Source organism: Impatiens glandulifera, chromosome 7, assembly GCF_907164915.1.
Source record: "Impatiens glandulifera chromosome 7, dImpGla2.1, whole genome shotgun sequence".
NCBI classification, from domain to species: domain Eukaryota; kingdom Viridiplantae; phylum Streptophyta; class Magnoliopsida; order Ericales; family Balsaminaceae; genus Impatiens; species Impatiens glandulifera.
In genome coordinates, this window is record NC_061868.1 from 50,297,773 (window position 1) to 50,318,894 (window position 21,122).

At 36.9% G+C, this 21,122-nt stretch overlaps 4 protein-coding genes across 6 annotated transcripts; 1 reads left to right on the forward strand and 3 right to left on the reverse strand.

Moving 5' to 3' along the window:
* Positions 1 to 906: 906 nt before the first annotated feature.
* LOC124910174 (pollen-specific leucine-rich repeat extensin-like protein 1) lies at positions 907 to 6,006 on the reverse strand. The gene is made up of 3 exons (XM_047450788.1): positions 3,976 to 6,006; positions 3,295 to 3,892; positions 907 to 3,239 (listed from the first exon to the last, which is right to left on the reverse strand). The coding sequence occupies exons 1-3, from the start codon at positions 6,004 to 6,006 to the stop codon at positions 907 to 909; spliced, it is 4,962 nt and encodes a 1,653-aa protein (XP_047306744.1).
* A 1,186-nt stretch (positions 6,007 to 7,192) lies between these two features.
* On the reverse strand, positions 7,193 to 8,079 carry LOC124910175. The gene is made up of 3 exons (XM_047450789.1): positions 7,786 to 8,079; positions 7,613 to 7,720; positions 7,193 to 7,517 (listed from the first exon to the last, which is right to left on the reverse strand). The coding sequence occupies exons 1-3, from the start codon at positions 8,077 to 8,079 to the stop codon at positions 7,203 to 7,205; spliced, it is 717 nt and encodes a 238-aa protein (XP_047306745.1). The 3' UTR covers positions 7,193 to 7,202.
* A 3,808-nt stretch (positions 8,080 to 11,887) lies between these two features.
* On the forward strand, positions 11,888 to 14,598 carry LOC124946157 (B3 domain-containing protein At3g06220-like). 3 transcript variants are annotated; one of them, XM_047486726.1, is made up of 4 exons: positions 11,888 to 12,323; positions 12,617 to 13,124; positions 13,538 to 13,666; positions 14,095 to 14,598. In XM_047486726.1, the coding sequence occupies exons 3-4, from the start codon at positions 13,547 to 13,549 to the stop codon at positions 14,497 to 14,499; spliced, it is 525 nt and encodes a 174-aa protein (XP_047342682.1). In that variant the 5' UTR covers positions 11,888 to 12,323; positions 12,617 to 13,124; positions 13,538 to 13,546; the 3' UTR covers positions 14,500 to 14,598. The 3 variants fall into 3 exon arrangements, with proteins under 3 accessions (XP_047342682.1, XP_047342683.1, XP_047342684.1); XM_047486727.1 differs by having other exon boundaries at positions 12,617 to 12,987; XM_047486728.1 differs by having other exon boundaries at positions 12,617 to 12,987; positions 13,545 to 13,666.
* Positions 14,599 to 16,951: 2,353 nt separating this feature from the next.
* Positions 16,952 to 20,335, reverse strand: LOC124945012 (extra-large guanine nucleotide-binding protein 1-like). The gene is made up of 6 exons (XM_047485373.1): positions 19,154 to 20,335; positions 18,829 to 19,071; positions 18,376 to 18,748; positions 18,034 to 18,275; positions 17,780 to 17,949; positions 16,952 to 17,700 (listed from the first exon to the last, which is right to left on the reverse strand). The coding sequence occupies exons 1-6, from the start codon at positions 20,210 to 20,212 to the stop codon at positions 17,076 to 17,078; spliced, it is 2,712 nt and encodes a 903-aa protein (XP_047341329.1). The 5' UTR covers positions 20,213 to 20,335; the 3' UTR covers positions 16,952 to 17,075.
* Positions 20,336 to 21,122: the final 787 nt, after the last annotated feature.

The following is a 21,122-nucleotide window of genomic DNA, read 5'->3' on the forward strand; positions in this document are numbered from 1 at the left end:
ATAAAATATTTTATTTTAAATTATTATTATTTACATGATTTGATTCGAATTTATTTAGTAAATATTAAAATAAGTATTCTTAATAAAATGTATTATAAATAGATTTATGTACAAATAAAAAATTTAATTTTATAAAAATAAAATTATTATTTAAAAATAATTTATTTGAAATTATACTTAATTTTAACAGTTATAAATAAAAAAATATATACAGATTTAAATTATTAATCTCATTAATCAAATTATTTTATAATTAAATAATTAAATTAAAATATTCAATACTAATAGTTTTAGTTTGAAAGATGAATTCATCAAGGCAAAAATATGATACATTTTGTTAAATTAGTAATATACATAAATAAAATATTAATTTATAGTAGATAAGTATGATTAACACATCTAACAAAATTCTTACTCAAACATGGTATTCTTATACAAATAAAGCATCATTCATATGTTTACATAATTGTGAATCGAAACATTGATCAAGGCAATATTAATGGTACAAACGTGTGATGGCTGAGTTGAACATGTTACATTAATATTGTTTGAACATTCCAATCATCGTATCAAAATTAACTAATATATTTTATTTATGTGTTTCTTTAAAGCTAAATAAAACTATGACCAACAACAGAAGATATGAATGTCTTCAATATTATTTTATTCAATTTAAAATAAAGCTGTTTTTTTTCCTACAAGATAACAATTACTAAAAACAAAAAAACAATAAAAAGAAAATCTAATCTTGCAGATAAGTAAAGGACGATGAGAAGCTACACTTAATCGCTTCCTTCTAAATCGTTCCTTAATTAGTCTATATCCTCATAATTACATGCATTCTCTAGCTAGTGAGGGTATGAATCTGAATAGAGATATATGTGATCAGTTTAATGTTAAGTTAGTTTAGTATCCCTTGTATGCTGGGGGTGGTGGGGAGTTATACAAGCCACCTAGAGTTAGTTCTGGTGGAAGACCGATGTCTGAGAACTCCTCTGGCGGTGACGCTTCTGGTGGTGTGGCGACTTGAGGGGGTGGTGTGGCTGCTTGAGGGGGTGGCGTGGCGGCTTGTGGTGGTGGCGTGGCGGCTTGTGGGGGTGGCGTGGCTACTTGTGGAGGTGGTGTGGCGGCTTGTGGGGGTGGTGTCGCGGCTTGTGGGGGTGGTGTGGCGGCTTGTGGGGGTGGTGTCGCGGCTTGTGGGGGTGGGGTGGCAGCTTGAGGTGGTGGTGTGGCGGCTTGTGGGGGTGGTGTGGCAACTTGAGGGGGTGGTGTGGCTGCTTGAGGGGGTGGCGTGGCGGCTTGTGGGGGTGGTGTGGCGACTTGTGGGGGTGGTGTGGCAGCTTGAGGTGGTGGTGTGGCTGCTTGAGGTGGTGGTGTGGCAGCTTGAGGTGGTGGTGTGGTTACTTCAGGAGGTGGTGCTTGGGGAGGTGGTGTGGCAGCTTGAGGAGGTGGTGCTTGAGGGGGTGGTGTGGCGGCTTGTGGGGGTGGTGTGGCTGCTTGTGGGGGTGGTGTTGCAGCTTGAGGAGGTGGGGTGGCTACTTGAGGGGGTGGTGTGGCAGCTTGAGGAGGTGGTGTGGCTGCTTGAGGAGGAGGTGTGGCAGCTTGAGGGGGTGGTGTTGCGGCTTGAGGGGGTGGTGTGGCTGCTTGAGGAGGAGGTGTGGCAGCTTGAGGGGGAGGTGTGGCTGCTTGAGGGGGTTGGGTGGCTGCTTGAGGAGGTGGTGTGGCTGCTTGTGGGGGTGGGGTGGCTGCTTGAGGAGGTGGTGTGGCTGCTTGTGGGGGTGGGGTGGCTGCTTGTGGGGGTGGGGTGGCAGCTTGAGGAGGTTGTGCTTGAGGGGGTGGTGTGACTGCTTGAGGAGGTTGTGCTTCAGGAGGTGGTGTGCTTGCTTGAGGAGTTTGTGCTTCAGGGGGTGGTGTGCCTTCTTGAGGAGGTGGTGTGCCTGCTTGAGGAGGTTGTGCTTGAGGGGGTGGTGTGGCTGCTTGAGGGGGTGGTGTGGCTACTTGAGGGGGTGGTGCTTGAGGTGGTGGTGTGGCAGTTTGAGGAGGTTGTGCTTGAGGGGGTGGTGTGGCAGCTTGAGGAGGTTGTGCTTGAGGAGGTGGTGTGGCTGCTTGAGGAGGTTGTGTTTGAGGGGGTGGTGCAGCTTGAGGAGGTGGTGTGGCTGTTTGAGGAGGTTGTGCTTGAGGGGGTGGTGTGGCTGCTTGAGGAGGTTGCGCTTGAGGGGGTGGTGTGGCTGCTTGAGGAGGTGGTGCTTGAGGAGGTGGTGTGGCAGCTTGAGGAGGCTGTGCTTGAGGGGGTGGTGTGGCTGCTTGAGGAGGTGGTGTGGCTACTTGAGGAGGTTGTGCTTGAGGGGGTGGTGTGGCTGCTTGAGGTGGTTGTGCTTGAGGGGGTGGTGTGGCAGCTTGAGGAGGTTGTGCTTGAGGGGGTGGTGTGGCAGCTTGAGGAGGTTGTGCTTGAGGGGGTGGTGTGGCTGCTTGAGGAGGTTGTGCTTGAGGGGGTGGTGTGGCTGCTTGAGGAGGTTGTGCTTGAGGGGGTGGTGTGGCTGCTTGAGGAGGTTGTGCTTGTGGGGGTGGTGTGGCAACTTGAGGAGGTGGTGTGGCTGCTTGAGGAGGTTGTGCTTGAGGTGGTGGTGTGGTTGCTTGAGGAGGTTGTGCTTGAGGGGGTGGTGTGGCAGCTTGAGGAGGTGGTGTGGCTGCTTGAGGAGGTTGTGTTTGAGGGGGTGGTGTGGCAGCTTGAGGAGGTTGTGCTTGAGGGGGTGGTGTGGCTGCTTGAGGAGGTTGTGCTTGTGGGGGTGGTGTGCCTACTTGAGGAGGTTGTGCTTGTGGGGGTGGTGTGGCAGCTTGAGGAGGTGGTGTGGCTGCTTGAGGAGGTGGTACTTGTGGGGGTGGTGTGGCAGCTTGAGGAGGTGGTGTGGCTGCCTGGGGAGGTTGTGCTTGAGGGGGTGGTGTGGCAGCTTGAGGAGGTGGTGTGGCTACTTGAGGAGGTTGTGCTTGAGGGGGTGGTGTGGCTGCTTGAGGTGGTGGTCCTTGAGGAGGTGGTGTGGCAGCTTGAGGAGGTTGTACTTGAGGAGGTGGTGTGGCTGCTTGAGGGGGTGGTGTGGCAGCTTGAGGAGGTTGTGTTTGAGGGGGTGGTGTGGCTGTTTGAGGAGGTGGTGCTTGAGGGGGTGGTGTGGCTGCTTGAGGAGGTTGTGCTTGAGGAGGTGGTGTGGCAGCTTGAGGAGGCTGTGCTTGAGGGGGTGGTGTGGCTGCTTGAGGAGGTTGTGCTTGAGGGGGTGGTGTGGCAGCTTGAGGAGGTGGTGCTTGAGGGGGTGGTGTGGCTGCTTGAGGAGGTGGTGTGGCTGCTTGAGGAGGTTGTGCTTGAGGGGGTGGTGTGGCTGCTTGAGGAGGTTGTGCTTGAGGGGGTGGTGTGGCTGCTTGAGGAGGTGGTGTGGCTGCTTGAGGAGGTTGTGCTTGAGGGGGTGGTGTGGCTGCTTGAGGAGGTTGTGCTTGAGGGGGTGGTGTGGCTGCTTGAGGAGGTGGTGCTTGAGGGGGTGGTGTAGCTGCTTGAGGAGGTGGTGTGGTTGCTTGAGGAGGTTGTGCTTGAGGGGGTGGTGTGGCTGCTTGAGGAGGTTGTGCTTGAGGGGGTGGTGTGGCTGCTTGAGGAGGTGGTGCTTGAGGGGGTGGTGTAGCTGCTTGAGGAGGTGGTGTGGCTGCTTGAGGAGGTTGTGCTTGAGGGGGTGGTGTGGCTGCTTGAGGAGGTTGTGCTTGAGGGGGTGGTGTGGCTGCTTGAGGAGGTTGTGCTTGAGGGGGTGGTGTGGCTGCTTGAGGAGGTGGTGTGGCTACTTGAGGAGGTTGTGCTTGAGGGGGTGGTGTGGCACCTTGAGGAGGTGGTGTTGCTGCTTGAGGAGGTTGTGCTTGAGGGGGTGGTGTGGCTTCTTGAGGTGGTCCTTGAGGAGGTGGTGTGGCTGATTGAGGGGGTGGTGTGGCTTCTTGAGGTGGTGCTTGAGGAGGTGGTGTGGCTGCTTGAGGGGGTGGTGTGGCTTCTTGAGGTGGTCCTTGTGGTGGTCCTTGAGGAGGTGGTGTGCTAGCTTGAGGAGGTGGTGTGGCAGCTTGAGGAGGTGGTGTGGCTGCTTGAGGGGGTGGTGTGGCTTCTTGAGGTGGTCCTTGTGGTGGTCCTTGAGGAGGTGGTGTGGCAGCTTGAGGAGGTGGTGTGGCTGCTTGAGGGGGTGGTGTGGCTTCTTGAGGTGGTCCTTGTGGTGGTCCTTGAGGAGGTGGTGTGGCAGCTTGAGGAGGTGGTGTGGCTGCTTGAGGGGGTGGTGTGGCTTCTTGAGGTGGTCCTTGAGGAGGAGGTGTTCCTGCTTGAGGGGGTGGTGTGGCTTCTTGAGGTGGTCCTTGTGGTGGTCCTTGAGGAGGTGGTGTGCTAGCTTGAGGAGGTGGTGTGGCAGCTTGAGGAGGTGGTGTGGCTGCTTGAGGGGGTGGTGTGGCTTCTTGAGGTGGTCCTTGAGGAGGAGGTGTTGCTGCTTGAGGGGGTGGTGTGGCTTCTTGAGGTGGTCCTTGTGGTGGTCCTTGAGGAGGTGGTGTGGCAGCTTGAGGAGGTGGTGTGGCTTCTTGAGGTGGTCCTTGAGGAGGTGGTGTTGCTGCTTGAGGGGGTGGTGTGGCTTCTTGAGGTGGTCCTTGAGGAGGAGGTGTGGCTGCTTGAGGGGGTGGTGTGGCTGCTTGAGGAGGTGGTGTGGCAGATTGAGGCGGTCCTTGAGTAGGTGGTGTGGCTGTTTGAGATGGTGGTCCTTGAGGGGGTTGTGTTTGTACCGGAGTAGAAGGTGCTTGAGGTGCGGGCGAGCTACGAGGTGGGTGTCTTCGTTCTTTGGGTGCTGGATTATCTTGATTTTCACGACAGTTATTGCAATCAATAGTTTTGGACAAAGCAACGTCGCATTCTTCCTTTTTCTTTTGGTCAGACTTGTCGGGGAGACAATTGGCATCATCGATAATTTCAAAGTCTTTCCTAGACGAAGCATCGCATGTCTTCCCCTCTTGATTGAAAAAGTTGTCATCAACCGTTAAATTCATCAAAGCCGGCAGAGAACAGATTCCATCAGACACAATTCCTGTGAACTTATTATGAGACAAATTCAAAATCTCAACCGTCTTCAAATTGTTCATACCAACCGGCAAGTTTCCAGTGAACCTATTATTACTAATGTCAATAACAGTAACATTCTTTAGCGAACCAATCTCTTCCGGAACACATCCTGCCATAACATTGTTAGCGAAAATAATCTCCTCTAAGTTTGGCATCTGGCCAATACTCTTGGGAATACACCCATCAAACCTGTTAAACGCGAATACAGCAACGGTGACAGTGGATTTTCCCAACGTCTCAGGTATAATCGAAGTGAATCTATTATGGTTAACGAACAGCGCGTCTAGAGGTTTCTCGAATAATGTCGGGGGCAACGTACCTTCAAAACTATTAAACCTGATATCAAGATATTTCAGTTTCCCTAGGCCCAATACTACGTCAGGGAACCACCCAACAAATCGATTATTGCTAATATCAAACTCGTGCAACAATTGAAGGAACGCAACGGTCCTGGGAATGATCCCGCAGAACCTATTTGTATTGATGTGGAATAATGAGATATCGGTCAATAGCCCAATCTCGTCAGGGAGGTGACCGGCAATGTCTCCATGGTTGAGATCAATTCCGGCAACGACGGTAAGTTTCTCATCGTCGAGTGCGATGTCGCAGAAAACGCCGGTGTAACTGCAGACGTCAACACCGATCCAATTTCCCGTCATGTTAAAGGGATCAGAGTACATAGCCTCTTTCCAGGCCTGGAGAGCAGCGTAGGCGCTTTTGAGCCTGTCATTTGGAAATATTAGTTTTGGGTCAACCTGAAATTCAATCTTTCCTGGAGGAGATTCGTTTTCATCGCCTAATAAGTAAAGGTGTGCAGAAGAGGATGGAGATTGGAGGAGGATTTGGAGTAAGTAAGAGACCAACAAGAAACAGGCTCTGGTCTTGAAAGCCATGATCACTGTGAATGAATGAATGAATGAATGAATGATTGCCTCAACGAAGTGAGTATCTAAAGAGGAGCGGGATGTTGGAGAGAGAGTGAAATTGGAGGATATAAATTACATGCAAGTTTGAGAGACAGGGAAAGAAAGACAGGGGAGGGGGAGAGGAATCGGAGGATCCCAAGAATTCATGGGAGCCGTTGACAACAAACTTTATGGGATAACTGACTTTTTTTTTTTTCTTTTTTTTTTCCCTTCAATTTCTATTGGTTAAGAATCTTGTACCCTCAACTTTCTCTTAATTATCTTTTGCCAAGTGTCATTTTTCTTTAGTTTTTATCTAGGCTAGCCCTCATTTTTATTTATTTTTTGAAACTTGCCCCTTTCCCCTAGAAGTCACGGAGTATTTTGGATTTCAAGAGTATTCTTAATTGTGCATGAAATTTTCACATTTGTAGCCATGCTCATGAAGTGAAAGTTAACTTAATCCCTCTATCAATATGTTTTTCAAAACAACATGTAAATCAAACTCTTAACTCATTTTTTTTTTTTTTTTTCAATTGGTCAAACCGTAACATAAGTAACCCATCATAACTTGAGTTTGTTCAATGTTTTGTCATTGTACTTACAACGACCACATGTCAATTAAACTCTTAACTCTTCTAGTTTTGTTCAATTGGTCAAATTGTAACATGAGTACCAATCATAACTTGAGTTTGTTCAATGTTTTGTCTTTCTATTTTCTTTACTCTAAGTTATTGGTTCTGATTACAATTTTTTTGTAACCCCGAAACAATTTTAAAGTTAAAGTTTGTATTAATTAGTTGTGATGCATCACTATATAAACAATTTCATCATTTGAGTTATCTTAATGGTAGATAATGGATTGAAATATATAACATTTAATGATAGATATTATGGTCAAACTAATTGATGGAGAAATGAATTGATGTATTTATTAAATTCATATGGTTAACATGATCAAAGAAGTTGGAACAATATATACCAAAATAATCAAATATTCAACACAAATCCTGGTGTCTGAAACTTCATCCATCAAGAACCATCTTCCAATTGATTCCTCTCTTCCATGTTCCGGATTCTCCTTGCTCTCAATCTCTTGGATTGGAATTAGGATTTCACATTCATTCATGTCAATTAATTAAAAATGGAGTGTTTATACAAACATTATATACAGGAATGGTGTCTTAGAAAAGACCCTTGAATGGATTATTGAGAGTGTCGTGAAGATTATTGTAGAGCGCATAAAGTGAGTATTGTCGAAGATTGGCAACCTCGTACCAGGAGTTGAGCACCCTATCATTCTTGTCTGTACCTGAAAACGCGAGCTGAATGCTCAATTTGCAATCAACATTTCCTCCATTATCAATGCTCCCACACTTGGATATCGGTATGGCACAATCTTGATCGTTTAGGCAAACAACCGATTTCCCAGAACACGAACTGCAACCAAACTTCTTCCAATGTAGGTTTTGCAATGTTCCCTTATTGAATTCCAACACCTTTACAAGTAGTTAATTGAATGAATCATCAAACCAACATCTCTTTGTTTTGTTTTGTTTTGTTTAAGGAATAATGTAAATTAACAATATAATACCAGAGTAAAACTAGTTATTATATGGGTACTGTCTGCAACTAAAACAGGCATTGATCTTGCTGCATATTGTCTTCCAGAGAATGCAACCATGTACCCTCCATCCATGCTCTGAAAATATAACAAGATTGATCAAACCCACAAATTTAAATCATAGAATGATTCGAGTAACCCACCGAATCAAAAGTATCGCCGTCGATTGTAAGAAGGGAAATCTCATCAATTTTGGGTCTGAATACTGCAAGCATTGCACTATTGTCAGATAGAGGCAATCGTCGATCACAAGGAGAAAGTTGAGTCTGGTTGAAGAAAAATGACTCCTTTGAGGAAAATGTAAGGCCAAAGCTGAACCCATCAAATCTCTCAACTTTTGCATCTAAACAGGGACTGAATACATCGTTAGTATCCAACCCATGGGCTTGGATAATCATCATCATCATCATCATCAGAATAGTTGTTAATCTTGTCATATCATAAATCACAATGCAGTATTGTTTAAGCATATGCTTTTGATGAAGATTTACACACCTTAATTATGATTAGTTTGTGGGTTTAAGATTTAGAGAAAAGACATTCTGAATTAACGTTTGAATCGGCAAACAAGGTGGATCTTGTCTCGATCGGCAAATGTTGTTGTTGCATTGGAGGGCAAGAGAAATGTTAATTTACTGAAATGCCCTCCCTTTCATCTCCCTTGAGGAAACAATAGTTCCTGAGAGGGGAACCCATGTTCCCTGGATGCCTAATTTTAGGTATTTTCAATGATTCACAATCCTTCATTTTCGCATTAAAATAAAACTAACCGTGTTTGAAAGAACTTGGACTTATAACCATACAAATTATTGATAGTATTTTACTGAAATTATTGTTCGATTATAAATTAGATCATGCGGATTTGGTGGATTTTTAATTTGTGAGGCCGATGAGAATTTTGCTTTTCTGGATGTAATCTTCCTTCAAGTTAGGATCATTCCTTTTGTAATATCAGGTTTTTAGTTAAGAAAATATAAAACAAACAAAAAAAACTAATTACACATATGATTGGTACGAACAATGTTGTTTTTGTTGTCACATTTTATCTAGTCAATGTCATAAATATTGAGTTGATGCGTAAATTTCATTGGACAAACAATTATTGTTCATTAATTATTCTTATTTTAACAATTAAGTAATTGTTAGTACACAATATATATCATTTAATTAATTGAAATTTCATTCACATAATTTAAAGTTTTATGATCAAATATTGCAAATCAAACTTAGTCATGATATTGTGTACTAACAATATTGCAAATCAAACTTAGTCATGTGATCAAATATCTAGACAAGTAATATTATTGATTAGGGTTATAATTTATGGGATTTTGTTTAGTGTTGTTTATTGATTCATGTGAATCAAATTTTAAAATTATCATTTAACAATTGTATTGTCATTTTAGTTATTTCTTGTTCGGAATTGATTGTGGTTAACTTTCTTATGTCATTTGATTTTGATATTTAAAATTTGTTTCATCAAAAAAAAAAATTTATGAAAAGTTTAATTATTTGAATTAAAATTTAAAAACAATTCTTTGAATATAAAATTCATGAAAAAATAAACTAAAAATAGTTTGATGTCCTACCTTGTGAATTGAGTTATTTTGAGATTATTTGAAACTAATTCTCACAATTTTTTGTGCAGCTGGATAATTGTCTATCAGAAAATTCAAATTATTTTGAAAAGTAAATTGCATTTTAATTTCATTTGATTTCAATTGAATGCCATTATATTTCTAAATAAATAAAAAAAGTTATTAGAGAGGGGAATCCTAAAATGGGTTATTATCCTTTCAGAATAGAAAGGAAAAGTATTTATTATTGGATGGTTGGGAATCAAAATCAATTTAATGCAATTAATTTAATTAATAAAAAAATTATTATACGGTGATTAATAGTTGTCCAAATAATATTAAATATTAATTTTGATAATATTCAAGATTTGATTGGTATTTTATTTAGAAAAAAATCATAATTAAATTCCTAGAGTTATTATTTTGATTTATTTCTATAATTTTTTTATAAAAATATATCTTAATTTACTCACAATTAATTATGACAGTCTTTGACACTCCATAAACAATTTAATTGTTTACCATTATTTACATTTGTGATATAAAGAACTTTTTGATTTGATAGGCCTATAAGTAACAATCCATTACACTTGGAAGTGTTATTTTTAATCAGGTAATTCAAATATTTAAAAGTCATTTACCTTTAGTGTGAATAATCCTACCGATTCAAAAATTGGTTAATAAAATTATTAGAATAATTTTCAATTTCACTAGCTATTCCTATAGGATATTTTATAAGTGAACATATTAAATTGACAATAATAAATCAACCTGAAGTAATATTCATTAGATCATGATAACGTTGATTTATTTGGCAATCTCAATATTTTATTTTTGAGCATTAAGAAGTTTAATTTCTTTTTCTTCCACACAAAATGTACATATATTTTTTATACAAACCAATTTTACACAATAACGAAACATTTAAAACGTGTATATGTGCATTACTATTTATAAAACATAACATAAGATTAATTATAATCTCAAATTAATGCATTTATAAGCATGTGCGCTTCAACCGTTAATTCGACTCATATTGAGAATTAGTCTTTTAAGTCTTTAAAAAACCGTTAAAATAGACTACAAATTAATCTTATATAAATCAACACAACACTAGTGTTTCATTAGGCATGGAGAATCATCAAGTGCAATCAGTGGCAAAAAAAAATGTAAGTGATATAATAATTATGGTTTAAGACTATTTATGACTTTTGTTTTTTAGATGTTTATTGATTCATATAAATCAAACTTCTAAATCTATATCCTTCAATCATTTTATTGTAATTTTTAATTATTTTTTGTCGGAATTTGTTTCATAATTAACGTTATTAGATGTTGTATTTGATTTTTGACTTTTATTTTTTAGTTCAAAACAATAACAACAGATTGTTTATCTTGAATATTTGAAAAAATAGGTTATGATTTAAAAATCATTGTGTGAATAAAAAATTATTATTTAAATTAAAAATAAAATTGTATTTAAATTTTATTAAAAATAAAGTAAAATTATTTTAATATTAAGTGGATGAATTTGATTGATTTAATTATAAATAAAATATATAATGTATAATAGAATATTTAAAAATAATTCAATTAACCCAATATCAAACCAGCTCTAATTAGTAGAGTTTTGTTACAAATCATCTCGCCTCTTTTTTATATTATCCAAATTTCTCTCAAAATTCACAAATTATTTAATTTTATAAATACATATATATATATATATATAATTAAAATAAAACATATTAAATTAAATAATTAAAATAAAATAAAATTTAACTTTAATAAAAAAAATTCATTTATATTAAAAATAAAAATATCATACTCTAAAATAAAATGTATTAAAAAATAAGTCAAACTATACAAACTTATTAAAATAAAATATGTATTTTATTAAAACAATATATTATATAAACATTAAAATAAAATATATTATAAGAAAAAAAAAAGTAAAACTTATTAAAATAAAATACATATTTTAATATGTTTATTTTTAATGTTTTTGAGCAAGTGGAAGTTTCCATTTTCCAGTCCATGTTGATTGTGCATCATTGTTGGAAGATAATCAAGAGTAACAATATTATTTCCAATAGTCTATCTTTATTATATATCCCAATGTTTGTTTTAGAATATATTCTCTATGGTCAAAGAATTATATTAGTGCATATTTTCGTCCATTGACTTTTTTTTTCATAGCCTCTAATTGAGTTTTCTGGAACATAAAAGTGAGATTTCGACACATTTAATAATATGTATTGACTCTAATGCTGTTGCTAGTTGAATTTTGTGTATCATTTTGTTTTAGTAGATTTGGTGTCTCTTTTGTATATTACTGTTTTATTGAGATTCATTTTCAGTTATATATTTGTGTCTAAAGATTGGGTAATGGGACCTCCTTACATTTGAATCATTTTTTAAAATAAATCTTCATAAAAGAAATTCAGTTAATCATGTAATTAAGATTTATCTTCATAAATCTTAATTATAAGTTTTTGTTTGCCTTAAGCCACCAGGACATAAGGTGAAATAAAAAGAAAAATATAAAGTTTTCAGGACATTTTTTTAGTATTTTAAGAATTCCTCTTGGGTTAAATTATATATATTAATATAAGTAATAATTATTTTTAAAGTATGAAAATCTTGTCGTTTTTTGAGTGCAAAATCTTGTTTTAGTTAGGAAATGGAATCGTTCGTTCCATCGACAAACCCTAAGTTAGATTTTGTGGTGTTCTTTCTTAAATCAATTATTCATTATTGAGGAAGGCAAAAGTCTTCCCGGGATTCTTCTTCTTCTTCTTCTCTGATTCTGGTTTGTTAATTAGAAATTCCATTAATCTTCTGTCGCTTTTTTCATTTCTTCGTTTTCGCGAATCTGTCTGCTCTTATTATGATCAATATTTTAGGTGATGGATTAACCTAATTTTTTCTTTCAATTTTGGTTTTCAATCTTGACGATTGGTTGTCCTGGAGGTTTATAAAACCTGGGCCTTTTCTTTGACGGCAGAAATATGAGAATTCAGCAGGAAGATCGCCGCCAACAGCAACCGTCTCCGGCGGTAACTGCCAATTTGTACAGGATTATTCCGTCTCGGGACGACAGGCTGGTAGAACAACATTCTCTCTATCTCTCCATAGGCAAGGCATTCATTGTTCTCTCTAATGTACAAATCACTTAGTCTAAGCGGGGCTTAACATTGAGTATTCATTCATTCATTTCCATCTATTTTATTTCTCTTCCCTTATTTGGATTCCTTGTTTTTCTCTTAACAAGTAGACTTACTTGGAATTGAATTCCCCTGTTTTAGGTTCATGAATGATATGATGATGATGTTTATGATGATAGTATTCATGCATCTTAAGAGTACTGTGTATATAATATATACTTATTTATCTGCAGAAACTCCCATACAAGTTTGCTGAGGAACATGGAAATGATCTGAAAACAGAAGGGGAGCTTGCTGTTCCCAACTGTTCCATTTGAATGTGCGAAGAGTGATTGCATGATATGGTCTGGTGATGGCTGGAATGAATTCATGGAGTATTATACCATTTGTTATGGTGATTTGGTAATGTTCCAGTATATGATAGGAAGCTCAAAGTTTTGTGCTGTCGTATTTCCAATGAACGCTTCAGAGATTGAGTGTCCAAGAAACCTGCACAAACACAAATAGGAAGATGATTTCAGCTCGGTTGAAATTGTTAGATCATCATCATCATCATCCAAACTGGGGATCATGAAATCCAATTGAAAGGATAGGAACTTCAAATGTAAGCTTAAGGTTTAATTGAAATCTTATAACGAAGATAGAAGTACCATTTTTTATGAGTCCAAAATTCCTTGATTTGCACTTGACCAAAGAATCCCAAATTTGAGTCTCGAAGCCTACAATCTTTGCTTGGAAAAGGTTAGTTTCTAGAATAGTGTTTAACGTTGAAATCTTGGATAAGCCTAAATTGCCTAGAAATAATGTGTATTTATTTTGATAGATCATCTTCATTTCTTAAAAACTTCAATATATCCACTTATTTCACACATTGTACTAACATTTAAACCCTGCATATAGGCACTTACTATTGATAAAAACATAATATAAACTTAATTAATCACGAATTAAGGCATTTGGGATGCAATCTTTGTATCAAATATGTGCACTACAACCATTATTTGTCAATCATACAAAAAAAATGTTTTCCACGCGATAGAAGAGGCCGTGGGGGCATATTCGGAATTATCCTTTTTAATTATTTCCCAAAAGGGTAAACTATGCGACAACCGAATCCTCTATAAATTAACGTGACATTGCTTATGTTTCATCAGTCTATAGGCATGGGGAACCCTAGCGTGCAATTGACGGGCCAAACAGAAAGCTTCGAGATTGACAGTGATGAGGACTCAAATCACCTCAAATTCTACAAGTCAGACATCAATTGCAAAGTCGATGAATTGGTAATATATTCTCCCTCTTCGCAGGTTTTGATTTTCATTTATATTTGGATACAGTATCTTTATTGTTTTTCATTTGAATCGTGCTTGAGATCGGATCTGTTTATATCGATTTGATTAATTGAAGAAACTGTGTATCTTTATTGTTTCTCATTTGAATCGCTCTTGAAATCGGATCTGTTTATATCGATTTGTTTAATTGAAGAACTGTATCTTTATTGTTTTTCATTTGAATCGAGCTTGAGAACGGGTCTTTATACATCGATTTGATTAACGGAAGAAACAGTATCGCGCTGTTTTTCATTTGTATCGAGCTTGAGATTGGATCTGTTTGTATTGATTTGATTAATGGAAGAAACTTGTTTTTCATTTGAATGTTGTTTGAAATCCGATCTGTTTATATTGATTTGATTAATAAACTTTGAATGTAGATTATTCCTGAGAACTTGAAGGATGATTTGATGTGGCTAGCGGGTAAGAGACTGTGTATTGAGGACGTATCAGGAGGCCAATGGGAGGCACTAATGGGTATCAATGAGAATGGTGATTTGTGCTTCAAAAAGGGTTGGATCAATTTTGTCAAAGATCACTCCTTGAGCAAGCGTGAGTTTTTGCTCTTCATATATGATGGCACTGAAACTTTTACTGTTAGAATCTATGATATCTCTACTGGGCTTGAGAAGCTAGAGTTCACTCCTCCTATAAGGTCTCCAAAGATTGAGACCACCAAAGGGTGTCCATCGTGCCCATCGAGCATGAAGAGAAAACGAAAGACAAGGATACCAAAGAGAAAGAGTTTTGTCCAAGATCCAAGGGACATAGTGATTATTGATTAGGGTTATAAGTTTATGAAAAATTGTCTTTCCTGATGAGAATGAACAAACTTTATATTGACATCTTTTAACAATTGTATTGTAATTTTTAGTTATTTCTTATTGGATTTGTTCGGATTTAACTTTTTGTGCCATTTGATTTTTCGCTTTGGTTTAGTTTTTGTGCATAGCTGTTCATTGTCATTTGAAAATTCAAATTATTTCAAATGTTAAGCACATGATTTTTTTTTTATTATTTGTTAAGTAGACCACATGAATTTCATTTGGTTATATTTAAATTCCATTAATATTTCTAGATAAAAATGTTATGAAGGGGAATATATCTACACTCATTTACACCTATTTGTTATTATTTATTAGTGGAGAAATTTAGTTATTTGGGAACCAAAAGAAAAAATTTACTGTATTTTTTATTATTATATGGTGGTTAATAAATGTCCAAAATAATTTTTAGTAATATTTAGAGATTTCATGTTATTTATTTAGAAATAAATCATAAATAAACTCCTAAACATTTTATTCTGATTTATTTCAATAAGTTGTAAAAAAAATCTTTGCTGAATTTGCTCAGAATTAATTATGGTATTCTCTTAAATTATTTGTGGAGCAAAGATTTGTGATATAAATAAACTTTTATATTTTTTATTCTTATAACCTTACTTTTATTAGTTAAGGGATTGGTGGTCCACTACTTCTTCTTTATTTTACAATTTTTTTATTTAATAAAAAATATGTTCAATTTTTATTAAAATTAAAAGTCATTACCATATTTGGGTGTTTATATTGATAATTTTTACAATTAAAATTAAATGAAAGATAAAGAAATTAATAAGACTACAAGGTTACCCAATAACATGTTATCGAGTTTATAGGTTTTTGAGAATAACGACCGACTTCGTTGTCTTTTCAGAACGAATATCAGAAAGTGTCGTAATGATAGCATTAATAGTGATATGCATCAAACGATAATTGAAAGTTCAACAATTTCTCTCCAACCAGATAGTTCACCAGAAAATAATTAGGATGATAATCTAAATATATATAATTTAATATGCATCAATTCAAATTTTTCACCTAATAAAATCCTAGTAATACTTCACAAAAACTTTAGATATTAGTTACTCATCAACAGTACAAAAGTAAATAAGTTGCCGATTCAAATTTCTCATAACACATACAAATTGTAATAATACAACATTTTTCATTCACATATCATCCGTAAAAATTATATCGTTTACTAGTGCTTCATCCAAATAACGAGATTTGGATGGAATCTTTAACTCGTAAAACTTCACCTAACAAAAATTACATTAAATCATTTAGCGAATAAAATATAGCAATATTTCACATGAAAACTATCGATATCTTGACAACGCATAACTTCTTTTCAGACGTAGATACTAGTTTGCGTTCTCCAAAAAATAAACTAAATTGGTAGGGCATTAAGGTATCTCTGATACGTCGCAAATAGACTTTTGATCGATTCTCCTCACAATGAATGAATCTGATTTTCACATAACTCTCTTCTCCCATGCAGTCATTGGTTTTCAGTTCCAAAATTGCAAATCTAAATTGATGCTTTTGCAGCTGTTATAGTTATGACAAAGAAACATATCTTATAAGTTTGGTCTTCAAAACAAAACACTCTACAACTGTTCTCATTAGATAGTGTGCAAAGATGAATTGTGGGTTGTTGGAATCCAGACTGATTATATATATATATATATATATATATATATTATAATGGTAAGTGGTAACCATATATATATATATATATTAATTCTCATTCCAGAATGAGACGGGAGTTCCCATCTACTGTCTGTATATTCTTTTTAACATTTAAGACTACATGATCAATTCCAGAATATTATTTTGTTGAATTCTATTTTTAATTCCACTTTTGTAACATCAAAATGTTTTAATTGAAAATATACTAAAAGAAAGGAAAGAGTGACAAGCTAAGTAACAACAGCCACACCATTATTCATGCAGCTAGAAAAATATCATCTCGAATATTCCTATGCTATGATTCTTAAACCCTGTCACCACCACTTGTTAAAAACAACAAATACACTGATAATATTCACCTAAATCAAATCTATATAACCAACCCTTCATATTTCTGCATTCATCTCTGCACTGATCGATTCAATTTGAAATCCCACCCCCACTATATAGAATGTATTCCATTTCCATGGTGTGTGTTTGGATGGAAGAGCTGACAAAGGTGGTGAAAGAGAAGATTCAAACAAGCAAGCCTCTTCAATTTGATCTGCAGAGATTTGGGAGAAGAACAAGAACAAGAGGAATGGATCCACTACAAGCTGATCAAGAAGAAGCCACAACAACTAGAAGACCACCAAAGAATCAAGACAGACTCGTTCTCTCGAAGTTCAAACCAAAAGATAATCATCATGATGATGAAGTTGATGATCATGACACCATTTGTTTACTTATCATGGACCGTTTTACTACACCTTAATTAATTTCTCAACAATAAATACAATTTATTATTTCCCTTTTCTATATTGATACAATACAAATACAATCTGTTCTTTCATAAGAATATAATAATTTACTTAAGAAGAAGACATGGTTGAAGACTCTTCTTCCTCGTTGAGTGATGTAGTAGTTTTGGGTCGTCTGTCGTTGTCCCATTTCAAAATCTCCCTGGCATATCTAAAAGCTTCGTCCACACTCTCTTGTTCCAACCCCGTCACCTGCGACACGTACAGCTTCCGTCCACCCGTTAGAGAACTAAACAATCTCTTGAATTTAACTGCAACGTGATGGAATCCTAGCTGGGACAAACAATAATTGTTGTTTGTTCTATTATTATTATTATTATTATTATTACTGCTGCTGCTCCTCCTAGTTTCCCTCGTACCGGGATTCCTGCTTCTTACAGGATTGAAGTCTTCAAACCACTCGCATCTTCTTAACGGGACGTGCTCAATCTTCTCTTCCAACAGATCCATCTTATTCAGTAACAGAAGAAAGTTCTTACTTTTGAAATTTGGATGCGTCACAATGCTTTCGAATAGATTCCTGCTAGCCACCATTTTATTGATTCCATCCTCTCCAATTTCGTCATACTGAGTTATGTCAACCGTGTACATCACCATCTCCACATCTTCAAACATATCAAGCAGCTTGCAGTTTCCTCCTCCAAGGCTACTTGAATGGACCCTTATTAATTGATACCTGAAAATCAAAACCATTTTATAAAACCAAACCAAACCAACCAACCAATATTAGCTATTAATTTAACAAACCATCCAACCTTAACAATCTGTCATCAGGTTCAGCAGCGTCCATAAAGCAGCTCTGGTGGAATGTGGATTGGGGAAGCGAGAACTCCATGTTTGAAAGGCGGTTAGAGGATGTGATACCCTCTGCATACAGAATGTCCATATCAGATGGTTCATAATCTGTATTTGAAATCTCAACAGCCTGCAATAAACCAACATTATTTATTATTATTGGAGAAAGAATTAGCAAACAATAGAATGCTACTACTATTATTATTATTATTACCCTTGTTAAAAAGTAATTAGCAACAGTTGGCAATGAGTCTATCTCGTTTATGCGATTGAATGTAGCTTGGAAACCCTTATCCCTCCACACTTCCTGAACAAGGGGTCCATATTCTAGGCTAGCTTCTGGGAAAATTATTTCAAGATTTCCACACATCATGATCTCCAAAAGCCAATCCGAGAATCTTTTTACTCTTTTACCAATTGAATAAACATTTCCTTCTTCAATTCGCCTTGAGATATCTGTTTGTTGTTTTTAAACAGATAGTTAGAGGGCCTGTCTCATCACAACATATATAGGCATGGAACTCCAACCTACTATAATAATAATAATAATATATACCTGAAGGACCGGGCTGGTTGATAAATTTGTTCCTCATTTCAGCTAGATATTCCTCCTCAAACCGCTGTCGCCCCTCCAGAAGTATACCCAAATACCAGTATAATTTGCTCTGAATAATAAATTTAAGGCTCTCCCGTTCATCTTCTGAGAACGGAATGTTATATACAATTTTCGCCTGTTTAAATATTGTACTTGTCCCAGATTTGTCATACCCAACCAGAAGAATTTTATTAACAGTTTTCTGCTGAAAATCATTTGGACTTGGAAGTATATCCACCTGTCCTCCTCCTTCTCCTCCTTCTCCTTCATTATCATTTGCTAGCTGAGGAGGAGTAGGCAAAAATAGCAAGGAACAAAATATCTTGATTCCAGGCTGAAAAGAAAACAAACAAAAGAAGATTGTAAATCTTAATATTCCAAGACAGAAGAATAGGTACTAGGTAGAAAAGAAACCTTATCCCATATCTTGCAGAGTACATTCTTCTGTCCCTCTAAGGAGCAAGACCCGTCTGAGCCTAACCAGAAATGAGGTTCTCCTTCGCAATGAACTCCTGCCCGCTGCAGCATCCAAAGCTCTTTTTTTGTAATCCGTCTTCGATTCACCAATACATTTGTGTTTCCATTGCTTGCATTCTCCTTAATCTGATCACCAACTGCCAATTCACAACTGATAATCTGGCAAGGCTTATGCTCTTCCTGTACAATACAATACAATTCAACAAAAATAAACATTTTAATTCAACTGGAATTGGAATTAGAAGCAATTCAGTACTCTTACCTTTCCCCAAAAACCAGCTACCCTGTCATACCAATACCTTCCCGGTTTAAGTTTTTTTGGTGGACAAGTACAATTTTGAAGTAGAGTGAACTCTGAATGGGAAAGGGGCTTTCCGTTTACATATACAAGTTGAGATTGCAAATGGTTCACCGGAGATGAGATTTCAGATTGCATAATCCTTTCAACTTCCGAAACAATTAGCAATCGTTTGAGTAAACGTGAGGGCTTCCCTAAGGCTCCCCTCTTTGACTCATCAATGGAGAAGCCAATGCAAGTTATGCATTTCCTTCCTTCCTGCATCGTCCCCATTGTTCTCAACACACAGTTACCACAGTACTTGGCACCACAAACAAAGCAAACCTCCTTCTCCATAAACCTATTTCCTTTAAAACACTTATGACAAATCCCTTTCTTCAGATCAGTTCTACATATTGGCCTTTCCTTAACATTAGTTTCAATTCTTTCATCTTCATCTTCTTCTTCCTCATCTTCACTAAACGCACTATTTTCCACAACTGAAATATGATCCCCCTCTTCATTTTCTGTACAGAAAGAAACCTCTGATCCACAAGCAGCAGAACCCAAATATGATTTGATTAAATCTTCCTCACCCTCATTTTCAATATCAATACTACTTTCTAGCTTGGGTATCAGTTCAGCCTGTTCAGGGCCATCTACTGCGTCCAGATTCTCTCTGTCGTAAACTAATCTAGAAGAATTTCCGCAACTGTCTGAGCTAGCTAAAGCCTCCGACACACCAATTCCAAATCCAGAAGATTGGATAACTGAATTTGGGGATAGAGAACCCGATTTTTGATTCAATTTTTTTGCTTTCGTGGTAACAGGTTGAATAACCGGTACTGACAGAGTACCCACCTTAGAAGCAATAGAGGCGGTCGGGATTCGATCGACATAGAGTGGAACAGCCTTGGGGATAGTATAATCAGGAGGAGGGCCACTGTATTCGACGGCGAAAGAATATTCGACGTTAAACTGTTCATCATCGTAGTCTTCCTTTGGAGGCGGCTGGGGATGCAATTTCCTGAGGAAACTGGGCATATTGGACAGTTGTAGCTCGCTTGATGGTAGTATTTTGTTTAAATGATGAATCACCAGGCTTTCATCTTATCGTCTGGTTGAAGATAGATTGAGTGAAGTCCGAACAGAGAGAAGCCAAGTGCAGAGTGTAGAGTTGGAAATGGTTACTATAAAAGAAAGAAAGAAAGAAAGAAAGAAAGAAGATGAATAAGTTAGTAGAGTATGAATGCGAAGACTACAGAGAATAGACTTGCACCACAAGACAAATCAAATCGGTCATCGTCTTCGTTCAACATTCAAATTTCAACACGCTATCATTTTTCAATTTCCGGGAAAGACTAAAAGTGAAAAAATGGTGTTTTTTTTATAAGTGAAAAGGGTCCGAGGTTTTACTTCATTAACCGCTTGTTACGTTCGTTAGGTTCAAGACTTGTTCCAATTTTTATTTTTTTAATATTATTTTAAAGAAACCCATTATTTCATATTAAAATCACATTAACAAACTAAAATAAGAAAAAATAATTCATGAAATTATAGTCAAAATCAAATTACAACTTTCACACCAAAACTCAATTCATACGAAAATATATGTATAAACTATTAACACCATACAACTATACATATGCAACTTAGCGGTAATATACCTCAATAAAAATTATCTAATTATTTATTGTAACATTATTAGTTTAACTTTTGTAAAAAAAAAAAAAACATGTAAGAATATAAAAGAAAATTGTATTGAACTTTTGTAAAAAAAAATGTAAGAATATAAAAGAAAATTGTATTGAACTCATTTGCATAAACGCATGTCTCTTACATAGAAACTAAATTAAACTTATAAAAACACTAATATAATATAATATCAATATTATCAAAATTTATCGTATTGTTGTATTGTGATAATATATATATTTTCAATATATTATATTGA

Excerpts from the sequence above, each read along its gene's own strand:
- LOC124910174 (XM_047450788.1), bottom strand. The coding sequence starts at position 6,006 with ATGGCTTTCAAGACCAGAGCCTGTTTCTTGTTGGTCTCTTACTTACTC. Across the intron at positions 3,893-3,975 it reads CAGCCACACCACCTCCTCAA|TCAAGCACAACCTCCTCAAG; the intron begins GCACCACCTCAA and ends CACACCACCCCC. Across the intron at positions 3,240-3,294 it reads CAGCCACACCACCCCCTCAA|CCACACCACCCCCTCAAGCA; the intron begins GCACCACCTCCT and ends CTCCTCAAGCAG.
- LOC124910175 (XM_047450789.1), bottom strand. The coding sequence starts at position 8,079 with ATGACAAGATTAACAACTATTCTGATGATGATGATGATGATGATTATC. Across the intron at positions 7,721-7,785 it reads ACGGCGATACTTTTGATTCG|AGCATGGATGGAGGGTACAT; the intron begins GTGGGTTACTCG and ends TTATATTTTCAG. Across the intron at positions 7,518-7,612 it reads TAATAACTAGTTTTACTCTG|GTGTTGGAATTCAATAAGGG; the intron begins GTATTATATTGT and ends CTACTTGTAAAG.
- LOC124946157 (XM_047486726.1), top strand. The coding sequence starts at position 13,547 with ATGGGGAACCCTAGCGTGCAATTGACGGGCCAAACAGAAAGCTTCGAG. Across the intron at positions 13,667-14,094 it reads ATTGCAAAGTCGATGAATTG|ATTATTCCTGAGAACTTGAA; the intron begins GTAATATATTCT and ends CTTTGAATGTAG.
- LOC124945012 (XM_047485373.1), bottom strand. The coding sequence starts at position 20,212 with ATGCCCAGTTTCCTCAGGAAATTGCATCCCCAGCCGCCTCCAAAGGAA. Across the intron at positions 17,950-18,033 it reads CTAATTACTTTTTAACAAGG|GCTGTTGAGATTTCAAATAC; the intron begins GTAATAATAATA and ends GGTTTATTGCAG. Across the intron at positions 17,701-17,779 it reads CCTGATGACAGATTGTTAAG|GTATCAATTAATAAGGGTCC; the intron begins GTTGGATGGTTT and ends TTTGATTTTCAG.